This window comes from Hyalella azteca, unplaced genomic scaffold (assembly GCF_000764305.2).
Source record: "Hyalella azteca isolate HAZT.00-mixed unplaced genomic scaffold, Hazt_2.0.2 contig17671, whole genome shotgun sequence".
NCBI classification, from domain to species: Eukaryota; Metazoa; Arthropoda; class Malacostraca; order Amphipoda; family Hyalellidae; genus Hyalella; species Hyalella azteca.
The window spans coordinates 544,343-558,403 of NW_025947446.1; the positions used below are offsets into that span (position 1 = coordinate 544,343).

The 14,061-nt window shown below is 36.9% G+C and overlaps 1 protein-coding gene across 2 annotated transcripts; it reads left to right on the plus strand.

The window, feature by feature from the left end:
• The first annotated feature begins 593 nt into the window (after nt 1-593).
• On the plus strand, nt 594-7,912 carry LOC108679677. 2 transcript variants are annotated; one of them, XM_018168368.2, is made up of 6 exons: nt 594-1,255; nt 2,331-2,398; nt 3,769-3,877; nt 4,589-4,674; nt 5,895-6,125; nt 7,015-7,912. In XM_018168368.2, exons 1-6 carry the CDS (start codon nt 994-996, stop codon nt 7,081-7,083), a joined length of 825 nt encoding a protein of 274 aa, XP_018023857.1. In that variant the 5' UTR covers nt 594-993; the 3' UTR covers nt 7,084-7,912. The 2 variants fall into 2 exon arrangements, with proteins under 2 accessions (XP_018023857.1, XP_018023858.1); XM_018168369.2 differs by lacking the exon at nt 4,589-4,674 and having other exon boundaries at nt 5,968-6,125.
• Nucleotides 7,913-14,061: the final 6,149 nt, after the last annotated feature.

A 14,061-nucleotide genomic window follows, 5' to 3' on the forward strand; every position in this document is an offset into this window, starting at 1 on the left:
TAAATTTTTGTCCTTTTCAAGTTTCGGTGACCACACGACGTTTCCGAACTCTAGGTTCGGGCGCACGACAGAAACAAACAACTGCTTCATCGCTTCTGCATCTAGGAACTCGAAAGAGCGTCTGATCAGTCCAAGTCGTTTATTGGCTTTATTAACTTGACCTTTAATATGCTTAGATCAAACAGTTTTTATACTGTACTACAGAAAGTAGGTATTTTGGAGTAGACAATTAATTTATTTCCCTGTATTCGCCCCTATCACTGCTTTTATTACCCAGAATCGTAGATAAATCATAGATGTGCCAACGCTTTTCCCGAATTACCAGTTTCCTTCACAGTTTTCCACGCAAAAAGTCAGCTCACTAAAAAAGTGGGAAAAGAAGAGTGAAAGAGGAAAACATAATAAGAAAAGTGGATTACTTGATTAATATTAGGTCTTGAGTCGTTTGATACGTTTGTCATGCGTGTATATTTTCTGTAAAGATTTTAGAAGCATTTTCGTAGTTAGATATTTATCTTGCCGATTGTTAATACGATGTTCGTGTCAGTTCAATTCTTTGCTATGTATTTATTTCTGCTTATTTGTTGTTTCAGGAGTCTCAGTAATATTCCGGTCTTCCCGACTTGTTCTCAAGTCATATAGTTGTTTGTTTATCAAGTTTATTATATACTCAATATTTTTTTACTCATTAATAAAGTTACATCAGAAGAGATCTTTTTCTATAAAATATAAAATTATTTAACATCATTTAACACTGTGGCAGTGTTGCTCGTGGGACCGACCTATCACTTAGCTAAATAACGCAAAGATGAAATGGCTTTTATTCTAATGCATCCTTAGCGTAAATGGCACTGGTTTTAACGTAATTGTTTATAGCTTTAAGAGATAAGTATTCGAGGGTCTAGTGAAGGGACATGAATAGTGAGACTAGTGAACGGAGACTCCTCCGCGACCGCATCTCTTGTTTATTGGTTGACGAACGGCCACACTAGCATGGCTGAAGCAGCGATTCCGGAGGGCGCAGTTGTACTGACTAAAGAGCAAGAGGAAAATTTCATACAAGATAATCTCCAGTATATTGACGTATTCCTGAATGACTTGAAGCAACGTGAAGAGCAACTGCCGAGCACGAGCAGAGCAAGAATTGAGGAATTTAAGGCCAGTTGGGGAGTTGACTTCGAGAAGGCTGTTCCAGACTCTAATGTGGGGATTCAGCCGGATTCTGCTCTGCAATCCACTGGTGCCTTACCTGAACGTAAGTGTGGCTTAGAAACCAAGAAGTCTGAGGTTCGAAAAGCAAATTGTGAGCAATTATTAGATGATTATAGCAATTTCAATTCACCATGTGATGACTGCATTGTCAGTGACTGATGAAAAATCTTCTCAACTATGAAGACACGGCGACAGCATGCAGGCGACTTATGGACTAAGAGTGGAAAGGCGTGATGCCGCCTATGCAGAATAGATGTCTTCTTTTTGTCTAAAATATTCTTCCTTCCGCCTCATACTCGTAATATTACTCGTAATAATTTTCAACCTCAAACTTATTGAGTTAAATTATTAATCATTTATTGGTTATTGTCTTGTTAGTCGTCAGCTTGAATTGAAAGTTCAAATCAATGCATCATATCTTCATCGAAAACGTTTCGGAAAGTTTCATCATCAATTCAAGAATTTAGAAAATACTAGTAGAATCAAGAAATTAAATTTAAAATTTACAGGAAATACGTAATACCATGCTGGATACGCAGCGGGATATTATTTGTTGTCTGCATGAAATTCATGCTGCAAATTTGCCGCTTCCGATGTTGTCAATCTCGATTATATTGAGCATTTGCGTGCATGCTGGCGGCATGTGCAATTCAGTGCAAATTATCTGTTTTTTAAATTTCCAAGGTAAAAATAAATTCTCTAAATTCCATCTGGGTGCTACGTTTTGAGCTACATCGAACTTTAGACGTAGATAAAGAGAGAGAACGTGCCATTATAGCCGACAAAATCTCTTCTTCTTTCGTTTATCACAACTGTTATTATGAAATCGTTGATTGATGATATAAACTCATTGATTCCCATGCAGTTTCCAATTGGAGTCGAAACTTTACCTTCGCAAGGCGCTACCTGTTTTTCACCCCCACATTCGTCAAACACCGATTTAATGAATATGTAAAATCTTACTTCAAAAGCCCAATTCATGTAACTTTTATAGCAATATCTGTTAATTTTGATCTGAGCTTCAATGTATTCGCTATTGCATTAAAATGGCCACCAAGTTGTAAGTACGTGAAATATCCATTACTAGCTGAGGAATAATTAACACTCAATTGTTTCAGGTAAGGAAATACCGAAGTCGTTTCGGTGCGAGACCATCGGAGGAACCGTCCTCGCTGTGATGGATTACGTGAGTACCAACAGTAACGTCCAAAATGCCACAATAAACGAGGGCTGAGAACTGCCAGGTAAGGATGGAGCGAAAGGCCGGTGACTTGAGTGTTTGGTTTTGCTAGTACCAACTGTAGCAAATCTCGTTATTGAGGAATGAGGTAGAAAAATGCCCGATCGAGCACTTTATCGTTTTGTTGTTAATAGCGGACCGTAGATTAGATGACCGAATACATGTCTCTTGGAAATTACAGCCGACTTTTATTTTTTCCTGATAATCAGATTGGCGACTTGAGTATGCTGTAAAAAAATTGAGTGTTTGATTAGCATTGACGCTGAAGGCGAGGAAGGAAGGATCTCCTTCCTTCAGAGGAAGGAGATAATGGTAGTTTACTGACGTGCAGACTGAACGAACTAGTGAAGTTTGGATTTTTCTTCATTCATGACGGTAGAAATGTAAGTGCTTTGTCTGACTCGTAAAGTTTGAAAAAATGTGCAGTGCTGAATTAGCTAAACTTTATAGGCTATCTGATCTAACATTTTTGACGTAAGAAATACAATGGTATGCTGCCGTATGCATGATGTGATATCGATTTTTTGTCTTATAGGAACAGATCAGATTGTTTTTTTCAACTTTCAACTTTCAGATGAAAAGAAGTATTTACAGTTTTATTTTGTATATATTATTTTTTAATCCATTTTGCATTGGGTGTAGTGCATCCATAAGTCATAATCAGGTCCGGATTCTGCAGGTTGTTCGAAACTAGGCCAATATGTTTGTAGCGATCTTGCGTGCCGAGGTTCATAATAAAATCAGATTCATAAACTTTTTTATTAATTGATGCTGATTAATTCACATAAACCTAAGTAATCTAGATTGAATTAAAGTAAGAGCACAGGAGCGGCAAGGCGTAGGGAACGGTGACTCCCTGTAAAGAATATGTTCTATTTAACATTCAATTCATTAAAGACCTAACACCGATATCAAATAAAATTAAGTATTGAACATCAGCAAACACAATATTACTACAACCCTAACAACACGAAATAATAGGTACAGTATCAACTGAGACACTAGGATATAAACACGACATTAGAATATAAACACGACAAACCGTACCTCCGCAGTTGCTGAATTCTACACACAAGTCCTTACGTGTAACCCAACGGCAAGTCCGCATAAATCCAAACACTGCTGCGGGAACGTCAACTTCCTCTCCTAATTCTCCATTCAACACATTGGTTCCTCTGATCTCTTTCTTCTTCTAGTACTCTAAGAAATCCCGAATATGATCCCTACAATATCCAAAATTTAATTTTCTTCAGTATACGGAATAATTTGTGAATAAGAAGTGTATATCTCCCCAATTCCATTCTATTTCGTTTCAGTTGTTCGGCGTATACGTACTTTGGTTCTACGGCAAGATCCAGAGCGATCACTCCCACTGCCCGTGGGCTCACTACATTAGAGACTGCAAGCTCTACTTATTTCAAACAAGTGAGAGCACGGGCTGCCCATGCTTGCTGCATGTTTGAAACAAGTGTGAGCACGTGTGAGACAGTGAGGCAGGGTGGCCCAGTGGTTAAAGTTCAGAGTACCAGGATTGGTGCAGAGAGGTGCGGGTTCGATCTAGCTCTGTGCGCCAGTTTCTGGTCAAAATCGGCGAGGAGGCCGGGCTGTTGAGCACAGCAGAATTGTAGCAGTGAGTTGTGAGTTCTAGACCACATCTAGCTGTGAATGTTCTGTGATGTTAAGAATCGGCGACAGGCCTACGGCCTAATAAACGTTGAAACCGCTATTATTACGTGCCGTCTATGCTTTCTACATGTTTGAAACAAGTAAGATAACCTGCTGCTCATGCATGCAACATGTTTGAAACAAATGAGATCACCAGCTGTTCATGCTTGCTACGTGTTTGAAACAAGTGAGATCACCTTCTGTTCATGCTAGTTGTATGTTGGAAACAATTTCTTATATTCTGAAAACTCAACTCGTGCCGTGAAAGAATTTGGGACGGAAAGAATTTTTTTAGGAAGAATTTTTATTGAGGTGATTTATTCAACTAGAACTCGCCCATTTACGTCCGAATAAACTGAAGCCTTTGTGCATTATGCATAATTGCACAGAGCACAATAGAAGCAATCGTGAAATAGCTCATACAATTCAAAACCACTCATTTTCTTAAATTACAAATAAAAAATTCCACAGATCACAGCCTCCGCACTAAAATTGGCCTAACGGAGGGTATCGTAAGCATCATCTTCTCAACCTTGCTGCTCATTGTCTTCTTGAAAGTGAGGTTTGGTTTTCAAAATACTAAATTTATCGAATGAAATATTAGCATTATTTTACTGATTCATAGTCGAAAGCTGATAACAAAATTTATATCAGCGCCTCATGCGTTCATTTTCTGTTTAGTAAGAAGTGCTCATAGTGAAGTTTCAGCCTAATTCACATTATTGTCTTCACTTCGTACGTTCGCGACAGGTCTAGGGAGGCTGGATTAATTGTTAAATGTTATTTTACTTTCCAGTTTTAATGTATTACGTGCCAACCGCAGCCACTGGCTGTCATTTGCGCTCACGAATCTTCCGGCTAAGCCTTGTACACTTGATATTTTTCCTGTGCGGCGATGCTCCGGACATAATTTCAACTAAACTAACGCAGTAGCTGTGTCATCTTCGAGCTGAGTGTAATTTCTTAACGATCTTTCATGCTGCCGCCTCCTGATACCAAGGAGTGAAAAATCATGAAAAATAACCATTTTACTATAAAAAAAAGGGTCTATGTATCAGTTAATCTAGAGGCAGTCGGAAATGGAGCCATTCGCTAGAATCGATGAGGTGGTTGCCAATAAAGAATAGGTCAACATTAACGACACAATAGACCTTTTCTCACCAACGTTGACCTTGAAACAATATTTAGACCCTGACACATGAATATTAGTACGGGGTACAAACAACACTGCGCTTTCCTTGCGATGCGGAATCTCGCTTAAATCATCGAGTAAATAACTTCACTCTTTTCTGAGGTCAAAATATCGTCGAGATGAAGGCCGTAATCGCTCTGTGTAAGAACTCGAGGTTACTTCTACTCGTTGAGGTCGCCTTTATCCTCCCACCAAAATTTAATCCTTCCCGAAAAGTCTAAACTCTGTCCGTAGCTCAGTTTTTCGAATGAGGTCTTCTGCAGAGTTTTCTTTTTCTCTCATTGAGATTTGTCATAATTCTGAATTTTTCACTTTCTAAATTTATGTGCATGTCCGCTTATAATCTTCCATGTGTACTGGGTGCGTACAAGTGATACCTATACGTCTCCCGTTATATGCCCTTGTAGCTTTCTTATTTTCTTACTCATCGACGGATGTTTATAGATATAATTAGATGATTAAGTTTGAAAATAAAGATGAGGGCAGTTTTCTCATAGGCCAGTGCAGGAGTCCTGGGTCTTCTACGTAGTGTTTTGATAATTTGACGTATTATGTTGTCGCTGTTATATGTTTTATTATTCACAGCGACTACCGAAACTTGCATGGAGCTGGCTGGTCAAATCGGTGACCATCTGCCTTATGAACGCTTACTTCATAGGCGCCTGGTTGAGGGAACGACGTCGTGACCACGCGCATTGGGACTCTGACGAGTACAAGATGGGGACGCTCTTCATCACAGGCGGGGCCATCGAGGTCGCCGTCCAGCTAGCGATATCCATCGTTCTTTTTTGCTTCGTCTGCTCTTTATCCATAAAGGTTTGCAAGAGTACTTTGTTCGATATATCATTTGTGAAGTCAATGCTACTCTGTATCTATATTAAATTACCTTTCATTCTAGGAGTATGTGTAAAGTACAGTATATGAAATTCAAAATTTTGTAGTTTCGTGAGTGCTTATTATTATTATGCTAAAATAGGAGCTGTTTTTGACGACAGAATGACAGAAGTAGAATTTAATGGAAATCTTTATTGAATCAAAAAGGTCATATATCAGTCAGCCGCGGACGTGAGTGATTTCGCTAACGCAAGTCGCGCACATGAAGTCTGCTTATGAAATTAGTAATAATAAGATGAATTTCCGAAATGAATTTCAAAACTAATTATGCAGTATTATTTAAAACCTGATCAGTTACAAGACTTTTGATAATGATGTGGCATTATTCTTGTAGCGTCGCGCTCAAGGGAACAGCAGGCCAAGATTGTCATTTCATTCATTTAAAGTTAATCATATTTATAAGAGAAGGAGCAACTTTGTCGGGAAATAATCTATTTTCTACTTTAAAATTTCTCATCTTAACCCTCTACCGCCGTATGTCACTCTCCGGGAACATAGCTTTCAACTTAAATATACGTAAACTATTTACTCTAGCAACCTGAGGACGTTTGTACGCAACAGAGAACATTTTAAAGCTGTACGTGGCGGCAACCATCGATGCAAGTCATTTTACGCTCAATAGCAACGTATCCTTTTTGGGGAGTAGGCTTCTGATAATATTGCTCCGATTACTCGTGTCAAGCGGTAGAGGGTTAATGAGGGCAAGAATCTTACAATATTATATTGATGCTTGGTACTAATGATAGGTACGTTTATGTAACATGTGTCAAGGACCTAATTTTTCAGCGATACATTCATGCACTTCTTGCAGATTCGTGGCAATGTAAATGCGGAAGAGACGGCAGAAACTGAAATGCTTCGAGTTGAATGCAAGAGCTGATGAAAGATTAATTTTTACTTGCATCATGCCAAGACTGTCAACGTCGTTTAGATGAGCTCCTCAACACTCTCAGGCCGATATTTTTCTCCAATTTTTCTTGTGATTCCCAAACCTAATGAACCTAATCTGTTCTAAATAATAAAAAAGCATAAGACAAGTAGCAAGACTATAAGTGACCGCTTGGTTGGAATTGAACTTGGATGAAGAACTTATTGAGTACCTAAAGTAACCAGCTTGTGCCTTAAGTCCCTCTCTATTTCTACGGTCTGAATTGTTTGTGAACTTGCTTTTCACTCCGAATATGTACAGTTTCATTTTGCTCTGAGTTCATGTGTACACGAATGAAAACAAAGCTTACATTTCAATAATGGTCTAGCTTACCGTATCGCTCGAGAAGTTACACTGAGCCCTATCCTATGGAGAAGATCCTGGCCATTGCACGAAGTTACTATAACGCAGTGGCTCTCAAACTTCTTTGATCCTTCTCCGTATAGTACAAATGGGATTTTCATCCCGTTAGTTTCACGCCACAAAACAGTGCAAAATTGCATTTCTTCACCACATTGAAGTCACTACTGAAGCTGTTGCATTTAAATCCTCTGCGGATACATTATCAGTCGTTAGTGTTATTTATTAAAAAAAACATGATTGCTAGAGTTAGTATGAGCAAATGAAGAAGTGGAACACACCGAAACTAATGACTACAAGCAATACAAAGTTGAAGAAGAGAAAACAACGATGCAGTTTCACTTTCATCACTCGAAATGACAAAAAAGTATGAAAGCAAAATGTCAAAATTAATGTAGTCGCATAATATAATTGAAACCATGTCAAACCATGATGTTTTATTATCCCTGCATTTGTGGCAACATTGTTTACGTCTTGCAAAGCATTACAAGATGCCACTCTGAATTCGATGTTGTGTTCATATCTCCATTTGCTTTCAGAGATACTAATTCTGAGTAGCCTATTGCGAGCATAGGTGCTTTGGGCAACTGAAAGCTCCTAATATTCGTTTTGGAATCAGATTCTCCTTAGTCTATCGTTCCTTAGGCCCGCGTATCCATAACACGAGTAAACTAAAGTAATAGAGCTGTATTGACATTAACGATTTACAAGTTTAACTAAAGGCTTAGGAGGGCAGGAACAATAAAAATTAAAAGACAATTTTACCGCTTTAAAGTGAATAAACTTTTAGGTTTGTGAGAAATTTCGAGATGAATTTATAAAGTTTAGAATAGTAATCCTATATTAGAAACAACTGAACTGATAGTCGTAAAAACATAACAGACTTTTTGACGCTTTAAAGTCAATAAATTTTCAGGCGTGGGAGAACTTTCGAGTTGAATTTAAAAAGTTATGAATGATAATACTGGCCCGTATGCCAAATAGGGCACTAGCACTACGAAGTAGCACTACGCACTACAAGCCGTAGTGCCGTACTAGTGCGACATGGAACACTACGGTTGGCATGCTAAATGGGGCACTAGCACTATGAAGTAGCACTACGCACTACAAGCCATAGTGCGGCATGGAACACTACGGTTGGAATGCTAAATAGGGCACTAGCACTATGAAGTAGCACTACGCACTACAAGCCATAGTGCGGCATGGAACACTACGGTTGGTATGCTAAATAGGGCACTAGCACTATGAAGTAGCACTACGCACTACAAGCCATAGTGCGGCATGGAACACTACGGTTGGTATGCTAAATAGGGCCAAAAGCATAACGCGCACTACAAAAATCTGAAGTGTCCTAAACACCGCACTTCACGACGACACTACGGTATATCTCACCTTGTTTACTTCGTCAGCTATGGATCTGTTTGGCTTACAGCAAAGGCATCATCGCGTAAAAACCTCAGGAACTACATGCCATGAATATAAAAAGGTGTACCGCTTCAGTGAACAACATGTTATTCTTATGGCCGACATTTTCCTTGGCGAAACAGATGAACAGCGTAGAAGTAAAAAATACTTTTCTTGTTTTTGATACCATGTTTTGAATTTTCTTTTTTGTTTTTTTATGGAGTCATTTTGAATTCTTCTGCAAGAACTTTCCATGCTTCTCTCTTTTGTTCGATGTCTTTGGGAAGCGTGGACTTAGAATATATGATGGGAAGGGTGCGCAGACGCATTGCGAATTTCAGCTCACATCACAATTTTCACTAGTACCATTACCATCACAATTAGACATTTTACATCAATCTTCTGCAAAGAATGAGAATTACTTAGGGAATAATTAATTATTTGAGCACTTAAATACCATTCTTCAATAGACTCATAGCGTAGTGCGGCACTATAAAGTACTCTAACAGCGAAGTAGCATTTCAAAGTCTTTCTGCATACGAATCAGTAGTGCGACACTAAGTGACACTAAACATTGTAGAGCTACTTCGAAGTGCTTAGTGTCTGTGACGTATTTAGCATACCAACAGGACACTTTGTAGTGCATAGTGCTCCTTCGTAGTGCTAATGCCCTATTTAGCATACGGGCCACTATTTTAGAAGCGGCTCAACTGATACTCGTGTTATTAAAACTGTAACAGACATTTACCGTTTGAATTAAAGTGAATAAATTTCTGGGTTTGGGAGAAATTTCGAGTTGACTTTAAAAAGTATGAATACTAAATATATTTTAGTTATACGTTTGAAACGGCTGAACTGATACTCGCGAAATTATAAATGACTTTTTGTCGCTTCAAAGTGAATGAAATTCCAGGTTTGGGATGTTTTTGAATTGAATTTATAAAGTTATGAATGCTAATTCTATTTTTGAAACGGCTGAACTGATACTCCTGAAATTATAGCAGATTGTTTACCACTTTAAAGTGAATAAATTTCTAGGTTTGAGAGAACTTTTGGGATGAATTTAAAAAGTTGTGAATACTAAACCTACTTTAGAAACGGCTGAACTGATACCGGTGTAGTTATAACAGAATTTTACCGCTTTAAAGTGAATACATTTTTAGTTTTGGGAGAACTTTCGAGGATGATTTAAAAAGTTACGAATACCTATTACATTTTAGAAGCGGCTGAACTGACACTCGCGAAATTATAACAGAACTTATGTCGCTTTGAAATTAATAAGTTTATAGGTTTAGGAGATTTTTCACCCAAACCTGATCACGATAGGGGTAGAAAGAATGTACCTATAATTGATAGAAAAATGTATCTACCAGTCTGTACTCTGTACAACAATTAATTTAAGAATTTAGAAGGATATCCCAAGAGTTTCATATTTTCTCTTAGATTCAAATAGAAAATTTATCATGGGTAACTTCAACCAATTCCGAACTTATACTCTAAGCATTAACGTACAGTATGTAGGTATTGAAATTATAAGTACAGGATAATTGGAGCCAGTGGTTCTTCTTTCGTAATGAATCGTTAAAAATATGATAACTTAATAGATTCAATTTCCATGGTAGGCTGATCTCATTAACAAATACAGGTTCAAGGAAGAGAACCTATTGAATTTAAAATTTTATGCATTGTTTAATTGAGAAAAAAATTTGAGTATCATTCATGTCTGAAAAATTATAGAACTGTAATACTCATCATATTCAGCCAAATTGGTAGCTTCCGTTGAGTCAATTAAGTTGAAATTTGATTTCGATTCGTTGAATCACTCCTCCTGATTCGATTTTGGCCTCGTCAGTTTTTCATTGCAAAACTAATTAAATATAAGACCTAATATTTTTACGGTTGAAGATTGCTTATGCATTTCTATTAAGTTTTGTTCATTTGTGTACTTTAGTTGAAAAATTAAACACGTATATTCTTCCAATTTTTAAGCGTGATTGTTTTACATCTCTGAGGCATGAGAACGCATTTAAATTTTGAGCATGATAACTCGTTTCAAACATTTCGTGTGCTGATATTAAGCTAAAATGCCAGTTTAAAATGAGAGTAAAGAAATGAGCAATTAAAGAAATATATCAAAACATTTTTAACCATGATCGCGATGCAAGCACATAGTTTTGTTTTCTTTTTGAGAAAATGTATATGAATGAACGTCAGCATGGATGGTACAGGGTAATAATCAAGCGACGTCTTTCACAGTATTCATACATCTTAGAGTATCAATTTCGATACATTTTGGATTAATAACTCTGACAATATTCTCTTGTCCATTGAATATCTGCTACAAAGTAAGAAATTTGCAGGCTAAGAAATTTTCAGGCAAATTCGCTAGGTACGTCTTTATTGAAAGCGTTATGGCGACTAGCTCCATCATTAGTACATGACTACAAAAGTTTGTGCATCATAAGTGCGATCAATAGGAATTTAGTGTAAAAGCAAAATTTACACGAAAAATACTCAAACCTAAGTAGGTACCGAATGAATGTGCCAAGGAACATAGAAACCAATTGATTAACAATTTCAACGGGTGAAAATTGTAAGAGTTTAGTCAAGGACGCTGCCTGTTATCACGTTAGTGATCCGAGAATTTTAATATTTTCCAGACAGCATTATTCAGAAAATGATAATTGAGCCCTAGGTTGGCATACATCAAAATGTATGAATTGGGCAATCGTATTTAACTTCAAAAATGAAAACCAGAACTTTTCTAACTAATGAATTTATGTGCACAATACGAATTAATTATGTATTCCTCACCTAATACACACATACTTGTTCACACAACAATTGAAGTGTTGGACTAAAACGATTAGTGAGGCAGGAACATGGCGTAAAAAAATGCGTTACATTCTCTCATTTAATAACGGGTTTTTTAGGCTTCTTTTTAATACTACAGAAAAAATGCCCACGAATTTCTACTGAAAAACAAGGACATTTTAGCGTAAATGACTCGTAATTGGACATGAATTCTTATGAATGAGATCGGATAATCTTGACGAATTTCAAATTCACGAGAGAAATTATTGTATCCATATTCCAGGCTTTGGTATTCTCTTATTATAATAGTTCGTTTCAGATTGCTATAAAAGATACAAGATTATTATTATCCAATCTTATTATAAGGGTCAACTTATGTATGTTCACGCCGTAAGCTAATGCCAATGTCTAGAAAATAATCTTCATTTGATTTGACGGATTTTAATTTTATTCACTCATTTTATTGATCCGTGAGAGCAAAGATAATATTTAAACAATGAAAGAGGAAGGTCTGTTTAGATAATAAAACAGGAAAAACATTGGTGTTATTTTATTGAATTTCTAGTGCCTAATCCCTTTAATTTACTTTCTTTCGTTATATCTTTATTATATATATATTTTTATATTAAATCATATATAAAGTGCTGTCAATAACTGTTTTAAATAGATTCATATACACTATTAAATATAAGAAAGGAATCATTTGAACCAAGATACCATTAAATGATCTCGTATTGTCGCTATAAAGTCAAATCATTATCTTGGTCTTGGTGTATACTGGAAGATCTGAATACATCAATCAGAGAAGTGAAATATGAGAGCCAATGCATTAAGACATTGTTTGAAAACCTTCATATTTATCTCAGCTCATCTGGGGCGCACTAATCCTCAAGTCTAATTTGTGACCCTGGCTGCAAATTTATGCAGAGAGGTTTTTAGATCCTTTCCAAATGATGGGCTTTCAAAACTGCTGCGTATAATTAGAACAAAGTAACAGTTTCCCTTACATTTAAAAGCTATATTTAACCTTCTTGGTTTAGCTTTTTATTAAAAATTTAAGTAAGATTCGTCACCCGGCTATTATATGCATCCCTGTTTAAAATTTATTTTAATCATGAGCTACCCAAGACTCATACCAATGAAGTGACACAGCCTGTTTGGAATGAGCAGTGGTTCCCAACCTGTGGTACGCCAAGACCGTATATGTAGTACGCGAACACTTTTGAGGTCATGAACGATATAAGGTTGTTATTTTTACGCAGAAAAATGTTTACTGCAAAACACAATATATAATCTGACCGCAATTTGAAACCGTCGCCACATGCCACTCTCGAGTTCCCAGCTGCTCACCATTCCATTCGGGCAGGAGGCTAATTAATTTTCACAAACGTGCTAATTACATTGGAATTGTCTTATGTAAATGAATATGTCAAAGTTTGTATGTTTGTTGGTTCGATGCCAGTCACCGAAAATAAATATTTGTAGGCAGATCGGGCGCTTATGCACAATACATATCGTGTTCCGGATGTGCCTAGAGACTTCATCTTTATTGATGAAATTCTGTTACGTTGAAAAATATAGGGGAGACTCAAAGTTAACAATTGAAATAAAATTTTTATTCTGACAAGTGTTCATTTTATTCAAAAAACAAATGGTCAAGCTTTTTAACAATTCTAAAGCTGCAATGAACCGGGAGTTTGATCCAGCATTTGGTTTTGAGTGGGCATTTCTTTAATCACAGGTTTTACTTTCGAAATGATAAATTTAATTCTGAATGATGGGGTTCGGGACGATTGAATTCGTGATGGGACGATTCATTTGGTAGGACCAGATGCGGAAAATCTGGATTGTCAAAATTCATGGCCTCTATTTTGGTATGACCAGATGCGGAAAATCTGGATTGTCAAAATACATGGATTCTCTATTCTCGAAATCCTGTTATAATTTGAACTGCGATGCAGATAATGCCACATTTTAACGGCTTTATGTGCAGTACTGGAGGCACGAGGTGGTCCTGATGCTACATATGTGAAGGGACCTCTAAGTGAAATTCGATCACGGTTTCCCTGGGATAGAGAGTAGCAACTATTATACCTTGGGCTAATGTTTCAATGTCCATAAAACTACCTTATTTCACTACCTTATAGCACAATTTTAAATCTCATTCACAGCGATTTTTAACAAATACAAATCTATTAATTATGTCTATGGTGAAAAATTATTATAATACATCTTTCCGATTAGCAACTGGCTTTAGTTCGACAAGACTCAAACTCTGTTGCTCAATCAGGGCTTCTGTGTTCGAATTTAATTTCCGGTCGCCTTATAGCAAGGAAAATTTTTGCCAGATTT

What these genes read in the sequence shown, in the direction of transcription:
- LOC108679677 (XM_018168368.2), top strand. Translation starts at nt 994, where the DNA reads ATGGCTGAAGCAGCGATTCCGGAGGGCGCAGTTGTACTGACTAAAGAG. An exon ending in CACTGGTGCCTTACCTGAAC is followed by an intron (nt 1,256 to 2,330) that starts GTAAGTGTGGCT and finishes CAATTGTTTCAG; the next exon opens with GTAAGGAAATACCGAAGTCG. An exon ending in GCTCTACTTATTTCAAACAA is followed by an intron (nt 3,878 to 4,588) that starts GTGAGAGCACGG and finishes AAAATTCCACAG; the next exon opens with ATCACAGCCTCCGCACTAAA.